The sequence below is a fragment of the Perna viridis genome, chromosome 1 (assembly GCF_037379345.1).
Source record: "Perna viridis isolate PV_CMFRI_1.1 ecotype Kerala chromosome 1, ASM3737934v1, whole genome shotgun sequence".
Lineage (NCBI taxonomy): Eukaryota > Metazoa > Mollusca > Bivalvia > Mytilida > Mytilidae > Perna > Perna viridis.
In genome coordinates this window covers 68376102-68394252 of record NC_142445.1, presented here as the reverse complement: position 1 = coordinate 68394252, position 18151 = coordinate 68376102, and the positions used below count along the sequence as shown (strand labels likewise).

The window sequence follows — 18151 nt, the reverse complement described above, 5'->3', positions numbered from 1 at the left end:
TTAAAAATCATTATGGAGATTAGGCTTCACATAACAAGAAGCAAAATGCACCTATAAAATGTACAGAAATGTTTTTCCTTTCAGAAACTGTTTTAAATAAAATGAGAACTTTTTTCACAGCACTATGAGGAACAGGGGTAATTTCTGCGTAGGACTAAAATGCTCATTGGTTGAATTGGTGGTCTGTAACCTATTATACTCCCTGCTGCCGGACCAAGCTGTCACATACCTCGGCGATTTTTTTGCCATATGTCGAAGTCTTAGGTAGTACTATACAGTTAGGGCATTCCTGAAAATTTGGTCTAATTTTGTTGAAATAAAGCTGTTTTGAGGCAGTCCGCACAGAAATTTCTAGTGTTTCGTCATAAAAAAAAGTGCATATTTTTTAAATCCTTGGTGAGTGGAGGTTCAAGTTATTTATAAGCAATTAAGTGATTATTGTTATAAAGTCCAGTAGCCATGGTAACATACTGAAAAAAATATTACTACATATCAGGGGTGCCTTTCCAAAACTAACAGCCAAATACAATGTTTTATAAAATATCAGGCACTTAGACACTACCACAGGATGAAAACATGCATGGAGTAGGTGGAAAAAGGGTAAAAAATTACCCTTTTCTATTCATTCTATCACAATTTTAGTAACAAAAGTTCATTCGAAATAAGGTATTTTGAAAATCAGCCACTTGATGCTGAGGAGAGAACCTAATCAATCTAATTTGTAATATTAGAAAATAAATTTGTAATATTAGAAAATGAATTTGTAATATTAAAAAATCATTTTTTCATATTGGAAAACCCTTATTTTGTAATATTAAAAATTCATTTTCTAATATAACAATTCATTTTCTAATATAAAAAATTCATTTTCTAATATTACAAATTCCTTATTTTAATATTATTATATAATATCACACATTTTGTAATATTACAAATTGAATTTGTAATATTAGAAAATGAATTTGTAATATTCAAAAATAGTTTTTTTAATAATGGAAATTCAATAAATTTTTAATATCAAAAAATTATTTTTTAATATTAAAAAAGTGTTTTGTGATATAAGAAATCTGACTTGTAATATTAGAAATGAATTTGTAATATTAAAAAATCATTTTTTTTTTAAATATTAGCAATGCTCATTTTTGTCCGCTTTCGCTTGCCATAGATTTGGGTCAGAATGATATCAGTTGAAATTCGAACAAGCATATACCTTGAAATTATTCATTGACAGTTAATATTGTATAAAATGGATATTTTCTATCAATAATGTTGAAAAGTTACCAATGTGCATTGGAAGAGTTTGAGGCCACAATTATTCGAACTTTTTATAAAAAATTTGATTATCAAATAAACATGAAATATTGTAAAACAGTATAGTAGGTGACACGAAGTCACACTTTCTGGTGCGAATGTCACTATGGTACGAAATAACTGAAATATTTTAAGATAATTTGTCATTGTAATCCCATGTCCATTTCAGTCCCTAAAGAACACAATGTGTCTCCTACTTTGACATTGGTGATAAAAATAATGATTAAAGACTGGACATGGCTTATAACAGAGTGCTAGTAAGTCTTGTTTTTTAATATGATTTAGACTTTACAATGTTAATCCTAAATTATCTCACTTTACTTAAGTAAAGGCTAGATCAGTAGATGGGACAGCATGATGCCATGAAAGAAGATACGTAGAACAGCCTAAAGAAAGTCAGAGAATGCATCAACCATCTGTGGAATATCTTCAAAGAAGCCTAGAAGAGAGCACCAAACAATATATCTTTACCAAAACCTGCAAGAGAAAAGACATAAATATAGACACACACTCAAATAATATGAGGAAGGCATTTGGCTTTATTAGTGCAAGCGAAGCATTTAGAATGTTCCCTTTTCCAAATATTTGTAATTTTATTGGTAAAACAGTTCAGGTTTTGGCAAAGAATTAATGCCTTAATTTACCTTAATCGAAAATAAGTTTTTTGATAATGTCTGAGGATTTTTGATCAAGTACATGAAATAAGTGGGTCTTTGAAACATTTTATTTTGCAGGTGTTTTGACTATATTTCAAAACTTCATTGTAAAGAGATGTAGCCTTTTGCTTTGACAAAAGTTTTTCAAGTGGTCAATATGGAAAAAAAATTTGATAAATTTCTATACATTTAAGATACATGTATGGAACGTCTACCCAATACCTGGGATGCATGATCACTATTGATTTAGGCTGGAGAGAATACATCACAAACATCATAAACAAAGCCTGCAGAAGCTTAGGTCTCCTCCAGTATAACCTGCAGGTAAAGTCAAGAACTGTTAAAGAACAGGGATACAAATCTTTAGTAGACCAAAATTGAAATACACAACACTTTAGGATCTGCATCTTCAGATTCAAAAAGAAAAAAGTATAGGAGATACAAAAAAGACTGTGAGATTTGTAACCAATCACTATAGACTTAGATCTATTGTAACTGACATGATAAAAGAATTGGGATGGAAAAGCCTACAGCAAAGAAGGAAAGAAGCAAGACTAATCATGTACCACAAGATAGGAAACAACAAAGTAGAAATAGATAAAGATAACAATTGGAAGAATTAGTTATGAAGGCCAAGGCATTCAGAAGACCATGTCTATGCTTATCAAACAACAACCAAAGACTGTCAGAACTGGTTTTTCTTTCCCAACACAACTGGAGACTGGAAGAAACTGCCACATTCAAAGCTCAAGTGACAAAAATGAATAACAAACACTTTGGACAATTATTTTTATCTTAATTTGAAAGGAGACATGACACAAAAAATATCATTTTATAAATGTTTATATTTATAAAACTATAGTATGTTTAGATATTAGTGTAACAAACATTTTCTCATGTGGTTAGTACTAAATAAAGTTAAAATGATTTGTTTGTGTTTTCACGATGACCTAATTAATATGCTTAAATGAAAACCAGAAGTAATGCTCAATTACCATACATGGCAATACTATTTCATTCTTTCTCAATCTCCATTTAGGTACATTGAAAATGTATACATGTGCCCGAAAAAATTAACACATGGCTTGTATATTTGGTGTAGAGTGGTCCACTGAGCTGTGTATGCAATAATTATGTTTAAAAAATTAGAAGACTTAAGTTCTTCATGTTTTCTGTCAGCTTTTCATTTTTGTTAAGTATACTGTATGATACATCCCCGTAGTGAATACACAAGTACTTGGCACACTATTTTTAGGACTTGAACAGGACAGTACAACTGAAATAGTGACATGCTGTGTATTAATCTTTCTTTGCCTCTGGGTTACATTGATAAAAAAGCCTGGTAGACCTAATTATGACCAAGAGATAGTGTGGACGGCTTCTTTTTTCTTTACAGGCTTTGGCAACCTATGACACAGGTATTGATGCCAGTGTATGACTTTGATAATAATTGAAATATAATTGAATTTCTTTTGTCATACAGATTTCAAAATAAAACAATTTACATGAAGAATTTTATACAATACACAGTAATTGTTTTACTTTATGTAAAACTTTCAATCTTATATGAAAGAATATAATAAAATATTTCTGTGTAACCTTTGAACAGAAGTGGTGTCATCTCACTGTGGATAGTCTAGTCTTCATACATGCAATAGTTTAATATTTCTGACATTGTTTATCATTTTCTTCTTGAAGTGGTCTTAATTGATTCAGCTGTAAGTATATATTCACTAGCATACCAAAACTTTCAATATTTTCACTCTCAGTTGTAAAAATCATGCAACAAATGCTGAAGCCCCACCCATTTCAACCAGTCGATCTATGAATTTAGAACCAATGACTTAACATTGTCATGTGACCACATGGCTAATTAAAATTTGTATGGCTAGGGTCATCGTCGATTTTGAATAAATTTATCTTCAATTAAATGACAGAAGTGACTATTAGGGTCATTTTGATTATATATTAGGTGTAAAATAAATTTTTGCGTCATGTCTCTTTTAACCATGCACAATCTGCCTGTATATTCAGGATGTTTAATGTGGGCATTATACGAAGAATAAGAAGAAAAAGAAGAAGGTCACCACCGATAAATTACAAATAAATTACTTGTCAGCCACTCTGTATTTCTTATTCACATGACTGCTGCTATAGTTTATTTTAGTTCTGTAGATACTATATAAATGATCTGTCCTTGAATTCACCTCAGCTATATAATATCTTTTTTTGTATTTATTTTTTGGTTACTTATAAGTTCTTTTCAAAAACTTGCCATTTTATTAATGTCATTCCATACTACAATGTTTCTCCTTCTTACCTCTGTGATTGAACTATTTATTTCTCCGACATTCTTCGATTGTAAAGTAACAGGGAACATCTCAAAATATCCATAAAAACAAGACAGAGAATTTACAGTGCCATTGTCATAGAAAAATAAGTATGGAAATATGATTTCTGAGGTGAAAATGAGAAATAACTATTATTGGTCTTGTTTTTTTTTCAAATTCAAAATCCATTCTTTCTCTTGTATACATAATTCTACATAAATTGCAAATGTGAAAATGGTCTATTGTTGTTTTATTTGGATGACTCAGTAACAACTAAGTTGATGATGTTGTTGGTTACAAAAGTCTCCATCAGTGGGAGACTACATAATCATTAATATATCTGTTATTATTTTGAGAACTTTGGTGTTTACTTACCAATGAAATTGATGTAAATTTCATGTAGCTGATTGGGCCTAAAAAAAAATTACCTTTGTTTCTGCTAACTCTACCAGCCCTCCTTTTTTTTGGCCTAACCTAATATTTTTGGCCAGTTTTGACAAGCACTTTTAAAACGTGAATAAGTTTCCAAACCAAGTCAGTCCAAAACTTTTGAAAAAAAAAGTTTTCCTAACATACCAACCCTTTTTTTTTATTAGCAGAAACACAGGTATTTTTTTCTTTGCCTTGAAATTGTGTTATTTTATAGAAGCATTAATAATTTACAATGACTTTGTATCATTTTAGCAATGGTCGGTTATGACCAGAAATTGGTGGTTATTTGATGCTGAAAATCAGTGTGCATTTAGATCTGCAAGTAAAATAGTAAAATACTTACAAGGAAAACACAAACCTATTTATCACCCATTGAGTAAGTATTCTTTTTATTTAATTACTAAAAGAGCTTGTTCACAAGTTCATGTACATGTATATCTATTTTGTTCTTTCAGTTTTTGTTCTATTAAATCACAGTAAAATGTATGAAACATGTCTAGTTTGTTTTGCTGACCAAAATTTGTTAAAACTTGATAAAAATGTCAAATTTTACAATACAGGTGTACAGGAAGTCAATATCAACATTACAGACATAATACTTATATAAATACTATGAAAAGTGATACACTACATGTTGTTTAAATACATGTATGAGTTTGAACATGTGTTATGATAAACCCAGTTCATTTTAAATGTATTTGTGATGCTGTAGGTGATGTTGGTGACCATGTTGTTGTAATTAACACACAGAATGTGGCTATGAGGGATCAGCGATGGAGAACATTTACCTACCCACATCATACTGGGTAAGTTTTATTCAGGCATTCCTAAATATATTTTTGTGTTTTCTATTACACCTTTGCAAAAACAGGATAGGTAAGTATGGGTTTTTATTTATTTTACTACTTTCTTGTTAACATTGAGGCTAACATTCTGACTTTGACTGTTGAAGTTATGGGTACTCTATTTTCAGCAGAAAAATATGATGGATAGGGTAAAAGGAAATTCACATCATTATATCCCTGCAAACAAAGTTAAGGGTATATAAGTTTCACCCTGTCTGTCCCCAGGTCCGTTCATCCATCTGCCTGTCAATCTGTCTGTACTATTTTCTTAGCAGATTGCAGCATTGTAATGAAACTTTGTGGGATGTAATACAACAACATAGAGATCTGCATACTGTCAGGAATGTTTGGACAAAAGTTGTAGAAATGACGGCTGTCGAACTGCAACTACTCCTCAATGACTTTCAGGATTGTAATGAAACTTCAATAAAGTCTTAGATTACCATATTGGGATGTGCATATTATCAGGAATTTGGAATTTATGTTTGGGCAAAAATTGTAGAATCGATGGCTGTTGGACTTGAGCATTTTCCAGCAAAACTTAGTCTCATGTGTTGTCTGCAATTCCCTCTCAGTAATTTGTAAGATTGTTATGAAACTTAATGGGGTATTAAATTACTATATTGGGAAATGCATATTGTCAGGAATTTATGTTTAAAGTAAATTTGAGGTCATATTCTGTCATTGTGTTGTCAACAAAAAAAAATGAGTACTGATTGTGGTTTGGGAATTTGGTGTTTTAACAATAGCTGTGAAATTGTTTGTCAATAGTGCTTAGTTTATTCCAAAAAAATTGTGTTCAATAGGAATCATGTGCCAAATTGGTCCCCAAATATACAGGGTTCAACAGGCTGTGGTAGTATTAGTCTCATTTGGGGCAATATCTACCTTTTAATTGGCCTATTATCATAAACATTTATGTCAATTTCAACTGATGGGATTTTCTTTACTTGAAAGAAGAACCCAGAGTTTTGTTATTTAATTTGATTATTTGTTAAATTTATTCTTCTGGTTTTAATTTTGATTTTGTTTTTATACAGAGCCAAAAATATTTTTGGGCCCTATAATGATATCAACCTGTTGTTGTTATCGGTGGCAGTGGCTGCATTGGTGTCTGTTAAGTTTATTAATTTATGATAACTTGAGTAAAACTCATCAGACCTTTTTGAAATTTTATCACATTGATCCTAGGGACTTATAGTTTTTGGAGATTTCCCCCCACTCCTTTTGGAAATAAGGGGCTAAGAATGGAGAAATAGGTGTAAGCAATAGAATTGATGGAGAAAGTTCATTGTTAATCTGATTTTTATGATTCAGATATCAATCTGTTCCTTTCAAATTCTGTTTCAAAATTGTTTACATGTTAGATTTATCTTTAACCATGTTGGAATTAAAGGGGTACCGAAGGCCATGTGAGCTATTGCCATCACTAGACTGACAATTTTTCAAAACTCTTCTCCTCTGATACTACTAGACCAATTGGAACCAAACTTGGTATGAATGTTTCATGGGGTATCCTGCATGGAACTGATGTGGGGATTTTTGATCCCTTCAAAAACATGGCTGCCGTTACTAAAAATAAACATATGGGTCAGACAGTAGTTTTTCCCATATATCTCAAAAATAAACAGTTTAGCTGAATTCTAATAGGGTAAAAAAGTTCAGCATGATGAGATCTACCTGTGGTCAAATTTTCATTTTAATCCTTTAAGCCATGTTAAGAGTTATTGCCCTCTTTCAACGCTTTTTGCTGTTTTTTATGTTATTTCATTCAAAAATCTTCTCCTCTGACACTACTTTACCAATTGAAACCAAATTTGGTATGAATGTCCTTAAGGGTATCCTGCATAGAACTGATGTTGGAATTTTTGATCTGTTGAAAAACATGGCTGCCATTACCAAAAATAGAACATTTGGGTCATACAGTAGTTTATTGCATACATCTCCAAATCTGTTATGTTTAGCCAAACACTTTCAATTGCTGAAATGATCATTATTATAAGGCTCCAAAAGTCTTCAGAGATCAAAGTTGTCAGGTGTCTCCTTGTAAGAGTTATTGCCCTTGAAAGATAAAAAAATGACATTTTTTACAGTTTTCAGCCAATATCTTGAAAACTATAATAGATAGAAAGGAACTTTTAGTTGCTGAAATGATCCTTATGATAAGTCCTACCAAAGTCTTCTTGAATCAAAATTGTTGGACAACTCCTTGTAAAATTTATACCCCTTGAAAGACAAACTTTACCCAGGTGAATGGTTCAGGCTCCTGGGAGCCTCTAGTTTATTTTTTTTGTCTGATTTCCATTTTTTTTTTATTTGTGATAAAAACCTCTGCCTGCACTCAGATTTCAGATATTTTTTAATGCTCCAAAGGGGCCAACCCCAAATAGTGACTTTTAATTTTTGGGCTGATTTTGAAAAATTTTAATTGAATTTTAAATTTTGGTCCTATATTTTGTCCATAATGAACTGTAAGTCCCTATGCTTAAGAGTGTCAAGAACTATTATCATGTCCACACTTGCCCTTGAGTTTGAAATGCATATAATGCCGCACTCTTTGAAGTTCTTAATTGTTTGCGGTATAAAATCATGTTTTTGTTAGATACTGGGTTATACTTCTGAAATTGCATTTTGTATTGTGTAAAGGATGATAGAGGCTTAAGTCACTTATTCAAAATTTGAACAGTTGCTATCAGCAGTGTAGTGTGTTTGTTCATTTATGTTAAAATCTTTGTTTTGTTACTTGATACATATTTTACAGATATGCTGGAGGTTATTCACAGACATCTGCATGGAGAGTCCATACCATGGATCCAACACGGGTTTGTAAAATTTGTTTAGAATATGTGTTTGTTTTGGTCTAAGCATGTAATTATAGATGGTTTCACTATCCAATCTTACATAGTTGAAATCCTTTACCCTTAAGCCCTTTTTTTAAGAATTTGATTAAACAGCTCTGTCTTGTCTTTAATTAAACTTTTATTTTCGCCATAAAAAAAAATGTATCCAGGTACCACACACCCTCCCTTCTGTTATCCACATTTTGATCTTATAAAAGTAACTTGTATCTTGTTCTCTTTACTTGGCAAACTACTTATAATAGTTCAGGAATAAAAAATTATATAGCTATTTACTTTGACTACAGTGAAAGAAATTAACATTAGACCTACAGACCGAGTCTATGTAAAATCAAGCAGGTCTATGTTGAAATTGGCCAAAGTTGCTTTAAAATGTACAGTGCTGTCTATGTAAAATTATGATAGGTTTATGTTGACAAAGAATTCAGTTTCTAACACTGTGACTAAAATTAGTACCAACTCAATTATTAATATATTGTCAAATTTAATCTGATGAGTAAAGCTACTTATTATTGCAGATACTATTTTTCATTATTAGAGTATCATACAAGTTTACCATTATCACATTATAACCAAAGGAATGTGTATTATAAACATTTATAGGTCAGTCATCAAAAAACAAATCTTCGTAAATTTCTCCAATCTTGAAAAAAACCAAGTTGGTTTACACTACATTTTCTATATCCATAAAAGATATATACACATTACATACACCATGTGTAGGACCAACAGTATGTATACACCCATATCATTACAAGAGGTGTAGTCTAGAGTGGGGATATAGTTGTATATGTATGTAATAACATTATCTGATATTTAAGAGCCAAGTGCCATTCCATATACAATTGATAAGAATTGATTCCCTATTGTGATTTTGTTGTTGTTTATTTTAAACATTTTTTTTTTTAATGATATCTGATTTTTTTTTTTGAATGATTTCTGATTTTGGCATATTTCTTTCTAAGATATATTTTACTTTGAATACACTTTGACTAGGGGAAATAACTTTGGTCAAATCATTAATCTTTCCAAAATGTTTTGATTTTAGAGGGATAACCTTTGAAAAACACACATTAATTTTTGTGAATTTTTTTTGACTGACTTATTATTTTAAATGTAATCCTCTTTAGAATAATATCCTTCTGCTCTTTAAAATATATTTTTCGAAGAAAAGTTTCAAATGGAGATATTTCATAGACAGATAATGTGTTATAAAAGATTAATAAGTGGTATATCTGATTTTTCTACATTTTTAGTATTATTTTAATACTTTTATGAGAACGTTTTAAGAGACAGTCCATATAATAACCAGGCAGACCCTATTATTTGTTTATTCCAAAGTAATATTAATATCATGATGATAGAGAGAACAGGAATTTATTCTGTATCAATAGTGGATGACCCAGAATATATGTTAAAAAGTTCCTTAACAAATCAGATCAAAGAGTTATTAATCTAAACTTCTAGTGCTATTTATATAATTTTTTTCTCACAAATTTAGTAATTTGCAAACAACCTTCAATTCTGTTTAGATAATATGAGTTTGTTATATTTTCTGGTTGAAAATGAATTAGAATCCATTATTAGTATGTTCCACCCACTACCTGGGTCTTCAGTGGATAAACTCTTAAGCAAGAAAAGTTGATTACAATCTGGAAAAATATGCCACTCATCCTTACATATATGTCTGATTTTTATATGGAACTTTACTTTAGATTCATAAAAGTACAAAATCATAAAACTTTCAAATGATTTATATTTAAATAAGAAATCATCCCAAATGTCACAACAATGAGCCATAATGTACATCACTTTGAATAGTCTGTTTTTTTATTCATTCTGATGTCATGAGAAGTAGCTTGGACTAAGAGTATAGCACATAGATATAGATATGTAATACAATATGTGTTTAGTCCAACAAAGTATAGGATACCTTAACCCCATTTTCTTGTATATTAATATAAATAGGTAGTTTACAAAGCAGTGTATCAAAGAATCAAAGGAAACTTACTCAGACCAAATATGATGAGAAGACTTCATTTGTTTCCTGATGATGTAAGTTTAAACTCTTTAGACATGGTTTGAATTAGGTTTTGATTTGTATTTGGGTATGAAATTAGCAAGGTCAGTTTCCCTATATATATGATGTAGGTACAAAAACAATTTTTACATAAGGTTTACATATAGTGGCTGTAGAAAGTGTTTTTGGTCTAGACAACCTTGAAGAAATCCTATGACAAGTGTGAACCCTTAGTAAGCATATTTTGTTGTTAATTAATATTGAGAAGAGTTAAGCATTTTGATAGATTTTTTTTCACTAATTAAATCTATTTAACATTGATTCACAGTTCTTTTACATGTATGCATCCAATTAAATTTCTGAGTTTCTTATTATATTTATAAAAGCAAAGACCTCTTTAAATAAATGCAAATTTATTTTTCTAATTACTATGTTTTTAATCATAGTTAATTCAGTATCAACAAATGTTTTCACAGAATACAGCTGTGATATACCAAGGAAACGAAATATTTGGGTAATTAATAATTGTTATATTTTCAGTTGAATTTGAAATTTTCATTATAAAGTAACAATTTATTTTTGTAGAATGTTCCTGAAGAAATCATGGCCAATATTAGTGATCAAATACAACAGATACAAATAATCCCTAAAACGTTAGAGCAATACTCCCAGGAGGAAAGAGACAATTTTCCCAATATATTTGAATGGTATGTACCGGTACTTTTAATGCCAATGATAACAGCTTATGTACACTTTGGAAGATATTTCAATTAAAGATACTGGAGAATGTATTAAAGGTTAAACATAGAAATAGGTGTTTGTGCTGTTTATTTGCAGTCTCAGGAGGTTAGATATTGATAGCTGTGTGATATCCTTTTTTGATTCACGAAGTCAGTGTGTCATGAGGTCTGAAGTTTTATTAACAAGGGTCATTAACAAAAAGTCATAGATTAGTAGATACAGATTCTGAAATGATTTGGTTTAAATTTGAATATCATACAAATAAAAGGTTTGGAATCTTTGTGCTGTTAAGAATTCTGGAATTCAGTAAGCTAACTTGATATATGTAAGATTTAGTGAGTCTCTTGTCAAAGGCATGTAAATTCTGTACAATGGAATGTTATTCAGTTAATATTAAGTTAATGCAGGCTCAAAAATTTATTTACTTGTCTCCTAAAATAAAGATGAAGTTTAAACTTTCAAGTCTTTTAGTTACTTAGCTTACTTGTGGTTGTTGTTTCAGTTCACTTTTAACCATACTAAGTTAGCCATGTTGGAGTTATTGCCCTTTTTCAATGTTTTTTTGTTATTTTTATATTTAACCATTTTAACCATATTAAGCTAGCTTGATACATGTAACATTTAGTGAGTCTCTTGTCAAAGGCTTGTAAAGTAGAGTAGATTGAGATTTTTAATTCTGTAAAAACATGTTCCATCGAAGGAGAAAGAAGGAATTAACGTTTGGAGTGAAACAGTTCATTATTGTGTACAATGGAATGTTATATTAAGTTACAGCTTTGTATATGTTACATCAATTGATCCAACAATGTGCAGTCTTTGCTATCTGCAAAATATTATTTTTAGATTTAACCACTAGACTTATGAAAACCAATCATCTTTCATAGAAAATAGCCTAATTATTTTTAATAGTTGAAATATTTCTTTATTCTTGTGATAGATTTTTTTCTTTTAAATTCATGGTATTGTAATATAATATATGTTACTTCTTCCAGGCCTGAAAATGCAGTCATGCCTAAAAAAAGAATCCCCCCACCATTAAGAGGAGAAGAAGGCAAAGAAAAGGAAAAGAAATAAGTGTCATATTATATGTATTTTATTGTATGATTAATAATAACTATTAAAAAATTGTGATTTTGTTTCATCATAACTTATTTTTAGGTCACCTAGCCGAAGGCCATGTGAGCTACTGCCATCACTTGGCATCCGTCACTGTCCTTGTAGTTGTCATTAACAAATTTTCAAAACTCCTCCTTCGACACTACTTGACCAATTAGAACCAAACTATGTTTGAATGTTCTTTGAGGTGTCCTGTATAGAACTAGTGTGAGGATTTTTGATCTGTGGAAAAACATGGACGCCATTACTTAAAATTGAAGGGGTCAGACAGTAATTTTTTGCATACATCTCCAAAACCGTTAGGTTAGCCAAATTTTTTAACAAGATTTATCTGTGGTGAAATTTTCGTTTTAATCTGTTAAGCCATATTGGAATTGTTGCCCTTTTTCTATGTTTTTTGTTATTTTTAATGTTATTTCTTTCAAAAATCTTCTCCTCTGACACTACTTGACCAATTTGAAGTGAACTTGGTATGAATGTTCCTTTGGGTATCGATCCTGCATAGAACTAATGTGGGGATTTTTGATCTGTGAAAAAATATGGCCACATTCACTTAAAATAGAACATATGGGTCAGACAGTAGTTTTTCCCATATATCTCCAAAACCATTAGGTTTAGCTAAATTTTGACTTGGGTGAAAATGTTCAACGAAATGCAATCTATCTGATGTTGAATTTTCGTCTTTATCTGTTAACCCATGTTAGTTATTGCCCTTTCTCGATGATTTTTAATGTTATTTCTTTCAAAAAATTTCTTCTCTGACACTACTTGATCAATTGGAAGCAAACTTGGTATGAATGTTTCTTCAGGGGTATCCTGCATAGAACTGATGTGGGTGGATTTTTGATCTGTGGAAAAACATGGCCGCCATTACTAAAAATAGAAGATAGGGGTCAGACAGTAATTTTTCACACATATCTCCTAAACTTTTAGGTGTAGCAAAACTTTGACATAGGGTAATAGTGTTCAGCATGATGAGCTCTATCTATGGTGAATTTTTTGTTTTAATCTGTTAAGCCATGCTGGAGTTGAATTTTCACAGGATATTCATAATCTGATGAGATACACTTCTTTCCATTAACTAAGTTGTGTGTCATACTACTAACCCAAAAACAGAAACTGTTTTGATTAATGTCACCCATCATACTATTGTACATACTTTAGGTCATATTAGGGGGATTTGGTTTTACTCAAGTTAATACCCTGCAATAGGCAGTCATAATAAGTAAGGACAGTCAATGTTTGATGTATGAAAGAGTATGAATTTTGTAAGCATTTTATTGATAAAATAGTTTTGCTCCATCCTGTGTATAAAAAACATGACCTTAACAATACAAAAATCACTGGCCACTGAATGAAGAATATTCCTGTTCACGCCAACTTCTTGTACACACAATGTAAATAATTGGATTTTTATCATAAAGTGAGCCCAAAAAACTACAATGGTATTATCAATACTTTAACAAACGTGTTAGTAAATTACATATAAATACTTACAAAACAACTAACAAATATATTAGAAAATACGTAAAAAAGCAATAATTTCATCTATATATACAATATAACAATAATAACAATATACTTAATGCTTCTCTCTCCCGTATTGGTGATTTGATTTGATGCTTCTCTCCCCCGTATTGGTGATTTGACTTAATGCTTCTCTCCCCCATATTGGTGATTTGTTTATGATTGTGCAATGTTTGATTATCCACTGAATCGAAATTGAAACGTCATAACTGAAAACTTCTCTTTGATTTAAATAATATAGTCAATTGAATGAACCCCTGACTTCCATCACTTCAACCGAGTTGAGTCGTTAACGTTCTGCTAATTCATTTATAGAAGTCAAAATTGAAACCACTAACAGTGTAATCATGCATCAATATAGTATTGCTATGTTCTTGGTGATTGTGATACCCATAGGGTCCTTAATAACACTGAAACCAGATAACCTGTAGCATGCCAACTAAAGCTACTATGAAAGAATACTGAAGTGACTTTATCTCAACCATTGAACGACACTTGTGGTAAGTATCACCAAAGGTCGCTGTTTCAAATTCAGAATTCGACACAGTATAATAATAAATGGGGTTGTAGAGTTTTAATGACTGTTAAGCTGTGTTAGTCATGCTAATATCAACAGATAATCCCTGAGAATTTGAAGGTGTACCTCTAGTATGTTCATGCCAGGAGATCTATTCTCATAAACTATAAGTAGCAACCAGTAGCTAGCTAAATACCAAGTAACTACAAACATGATTGTTATACATTAGTCTGGCCTTGCTATTAAAATAATGTATATGTTATACAAATAAAAAAGGAATTAAAAGAAAAGGACCTGCAATACATAACTACAAATACGCTTATAAATAATCACTTGATACAAAGGAATCATTCAATAAAACAAATGCTATGCACAAAAGCCTCAAATACACTAACTAAATACATTAAAAGACAAATAAAATACTTGCAGATTGATAAGTAAAATAAAAGATCGAATCATGCTTTCTATATAAATAAATTCTTTCTATGAAAGCTAAAGGGAAGAATGTTTTCTTGACGATGCTACAGGCAATATCACAATTGGAATAAGGTTTCGTATGTTCTTAAGGCCTCTTAATATCATTTCGTCCCAACTGTATATATTCTGGAGCATTGCCACCGGTATGTCCTGGAGCAAAATTACAGAATTCACAATATCCTGGTGGTCCTGATGGTCCAACCATACCTCTTCTACCTGGGACTCCATGTACACCTGGTGGACCCCGTTCTCCTGGTCTACCCTGGACACCTTCACCAGGTGGACCAGCTGGACCTAAAACAAAAGGAAAAGCTTAGAAAACCACTCAAAATATTATATTGAATATACATTAAAACAATTTGGGTTTGTCACAATTTACACGATAGGAACACTAGTCCACAACAAAAGTTAGGGTTATATGTGATGAATAATTTATTACAGACAGAGTAGACATAAACTAAAGCTAAATGATACACCTCACATTTTCTATAAGCTTTTTCTATAATGTTTTAACCAAGCAGTAACTCTCAAGATAGATTGCTACTTTGTTATATCTGACTTATCTTCTGTACTTACCAGGGGGCCCGGGGTCGCCAGTTCTACCGTCTCTACCGACTCCTGTTTCACCACGGTCTCCCATTGGTCCTTGTTGCCCTGGGGGACCAGATGGTCCTTGTGGTCCAGGAGTACCAGGTATTCCCATCGGCCCTCGTTCTCCAGCCATTCCTGGTGGTCCTTTTTCTCCTGTTAAGTTAATTATATCACTAATATTAGAAAAATTTGTATCATTTCTACAAATGAAAGTTCAACTCCATTTTTAATATGTTTTATTTTTTTCTCGAAAAAAGGTTTTAAAAAAATAATTTAAAAAAACCATTTCACGACCATAAGCTTGGTATTTTAAAAATCAGTCACCAAAAACATTAATTATTTTTGTGCTGTTAGTTTAGTTTTTACCGATAATTTTTTATTTTTAATGTTTTCATATAATGGAAAATTTGTCTTTTTGAATGAACTACGGTAACATTGGATAGTTCAGGTGAATCAACTGATTTAACAACACATTTACACTACATCATTCTTTACACATATCGCTTTTTTGTATGGAATCTGATTTATTGTAGTTTATAATGTGCTATGTATCCCATAGAACACAACACCTCTTGTACTCTGGTGAGGGCACTATTGTTGGAACTTGAAGAGACAGCTTCTTCTCATTAAGCAGAGGACGCTTACCCTACCGGTGCACCTGGTCCATGCTCCCAGTTTTTAGTGGAGTCCGAGTTGCTTATTTACTTTGTTACTTTGTATGTATGATTTTAGTTACTTTATGTTCTTTGTTGTGTATGTCTGTTTTCCATGTCTGGTCTTTGTCCCTGGATTACATTCTTTTGATTACCGCTATAACCTTGGTTCCCTTGATTACTCTTTCTCAATAAAAAAGGTATACATAAATATTCTTCACCAAGGAAACTTTCTTTCTTAAGATTAAGGTAGGGTAAAAAATCAATTTGTGCCACCTGGTCAGTAAATAAACTATTGATTTTGAAGACATAGTATCATTTTTTTAAATTAATATTATGAAAATGATGATCTTACCTGGTTCACCGACTCTGCCTGCGGGTCCCTGTTTCCCTGGGATGCCAACACCGGGTTCTCCTGGTGGCCCCTTTAAGCCTGCTACTAATTCCTCATAACTCTCTACAACAAACAGTCTTTTACGATTAATCACAAGTTTCCTGAAAGTTCAGATACTTAGACTGTTGACAAAAGTCCAATCATATAAGGGACAACAAAGTACAAAGAACTAAATTCTAACAGTCTGAAAACGCTTCATTACTCTAAAAAACTAAGATATTTCCATGAGACAACGATACCAACAAATAAATTCTTCCTCATAGTAAGAATAATTGGTTTTAATATTTCATGTGATGTAACTTTAAATTATGAACTTACCTCTAAGAACCTGGAAGCATATTTCTTTAACTTCACCTTCAGTGAAACTTTTTCCCTGTGAAGAAATTTTATGTATAAAGCAACTGCACAGCGATTTTTATGTCGTAAATATTTTTGATTCAAAGCTTTTTCCTTAAAAAAAGTCAAACCAATGATTTAATTTGCATGAAAATAAAGAAAAAATATTAAAATCAACTTAATTTCAAGCCTGGAGATTCAAATTTTGCAAGAAAAGTCAAGATAGATTTTAAACTTAGTTCATTACAGCCCGATATAAAAAAAATAAATAAAACATTACAGAAGGGTGGATCCGGAAATTATAAAAGAGGTGGGTGCGTACAAAATGGATAGACTAGTATCTCTAAAACCATAAAGTGTTACGTTCATAGAGTAGGATGACACTTGTAGCTTAATCTGAACATTTTGTTTTTGCTTTTGAGCATTTTAATGACTTACGGGATGGCCTGGCATTCCCGGCATCCCATTCTGTCCTCTTAAACCACGTGGTCCTGTTTGTCCAACAGGACCAGGTAATCCAGGAACTCCAGGGGCACCTTGCCCACCATCTGGACCTCTTTCTCCAGTCTGTCCTCTTTGTCCAGGCTTAGTTAAAATAATAAAACTATTATTTCGAACTTATTAATAAGGAATATAAGTAAAAATCTTCACAAATTCATTTCTGAAATCCTAAAAATAGACTTGATTACCCAAATTTTACTAGAAAAGAAGCGTTTTGGAACATCAAAATATAAAAATTGCAATCTTTCAGGAATGCCTCTTTATACTTAAGTGTAAAATACTTCGTGGTGGATCTAATCTATGAAGAAGAAATTATAAAGGAAAAAGGATAAATCGATCAAATATTTGTCAAATATGCCTTCAAGAAAAGTACTTTAAGTTCCCCAATCATGTCATGTATTAATGGAACATTATTTAAATAATAAGTTTATAAAACTTACCAAACCTTGATTTCCAGGTGGCCCTGAGGGACCCTGTAAAACAAAAATAAGGTTAATGAACTATAATAAAAGAACAGCGTTCCAATGTCCCCCGCGAAAAAAAAAGTGCGGAAAACTTTAAATTCACTAAAGTCCAGGGGCCATAACTTCTGTAAAAATCATTCAACCATAACTATAGTCGAACTTAATCTGTAACTTACATTAGTTAGACTACATACAAAATATAAAACCAGTTGTAAAAGCATTACAAGAAAAAAATGCGGAAAACTGTAAAATCATAGAAATTTTTATGTCCAAGGGCCATAACTTCCGTAAAAGTCATTCAACCGAAACCAAAGTCGCACTTAATCTGTAACTTCTCATAGTAAGACTTTCTACAAAATATAAAATCAATGGGTAAAAGCAT

The 18151-nt window shown here is 31.5% G+C and overlaps 2 protein-coding genes across 3 annotated transcripts in view; one reads left to right on the top strand and one right to left on the bottom strand.

Annotated features, from left to right (window-relative positions):
• Nucleotides 1-1452: 1452 nt before the first annotated feature.
• LOC148630111 (large ribosomal subunit protein uL13m-like) lies at nucleotides 1453-12329 on the top strand. Its single transcript, XM_088561061.1, has 7 exons — nucleotides 1453-1568; nucleotides 4982-5105; nucleotides 5442-5535; nucleotides 8336-8396; nucleotides 10401-10487; nucleotides 11038-11159; nucleotides 12186-12329. Exons 1-7 carry the CDS (start codon nucleotides 1548-1550, stop codon nucleotides 12265-12267), a joined length of 591 nt encoding a protein of 196 aa, XP_088417187.1. The 5' UTR covers nucleotides 1453-1547; the 3' UTR covers nucleotides 12268-12329.
• Nucleotides 12330-13569: 1240 nt separating this feature from the next.
• Nucleotides 13570-18151, bottom strand: part of LOC148630110 (uncharacterized) — a 34090-nt gene continuing 29508 nt past the window's right edge. For both annotated transcript variants that reach the window (XM_088561046.1, XM_088561053.1), the window contains exons 35-40: nucleotides 17746-17778; nucleotides 17243-17389; nucleotides 16787-16841; nucleotides 16430-16531; nucleotides 15407-15574; nucleotides 13570-15124 (exon numbers count right to left, since the gene is read on the bottom strand). In XM_088561046.1, the coding sequence (XP_088417172.1) occupies nucleotides 14916-15124; nucleotides 15407-15574; nucleotides 16430-16531; nucleotides 16787-16841; nucleotides 17243-17389; nucleotides 17746-17778 (714 nt within the window). In that variant the 3' untranslated portion in view covers nucleotides 13570-14915. The remainder of the gene's footprint in view (nucleotides 15125-15406; nucleotides 15575-16429; nucleotides 16532-16786; nucleotides 16842-17242; nucleotides 17390-17745; nucleotides 17779-18151) is intronic.

Excerpts from the sequence above, each read along its gene's own strand:
- LOC148630111 (XM_088561061.1), top strand. The coding sequence starts at position 1,548 with ATGGCTTATAACAGAGTGCTA. Across the intron at positions 1,569-4,981 it reads TGGCTTATAACAGAGTGCTA|CAATGGTCGGTTATGACCAG; the intron begins GTAAGTCTTGTT and ends GTATCATTTTAG. Across the intron at positions 8,397-10,400 it reads ATACCATGGATCCAACACGG|GTAGTTTACAAAGCAGTGTA; the intron begins GTTTGTAAAATT and ends TAATATAAATAG.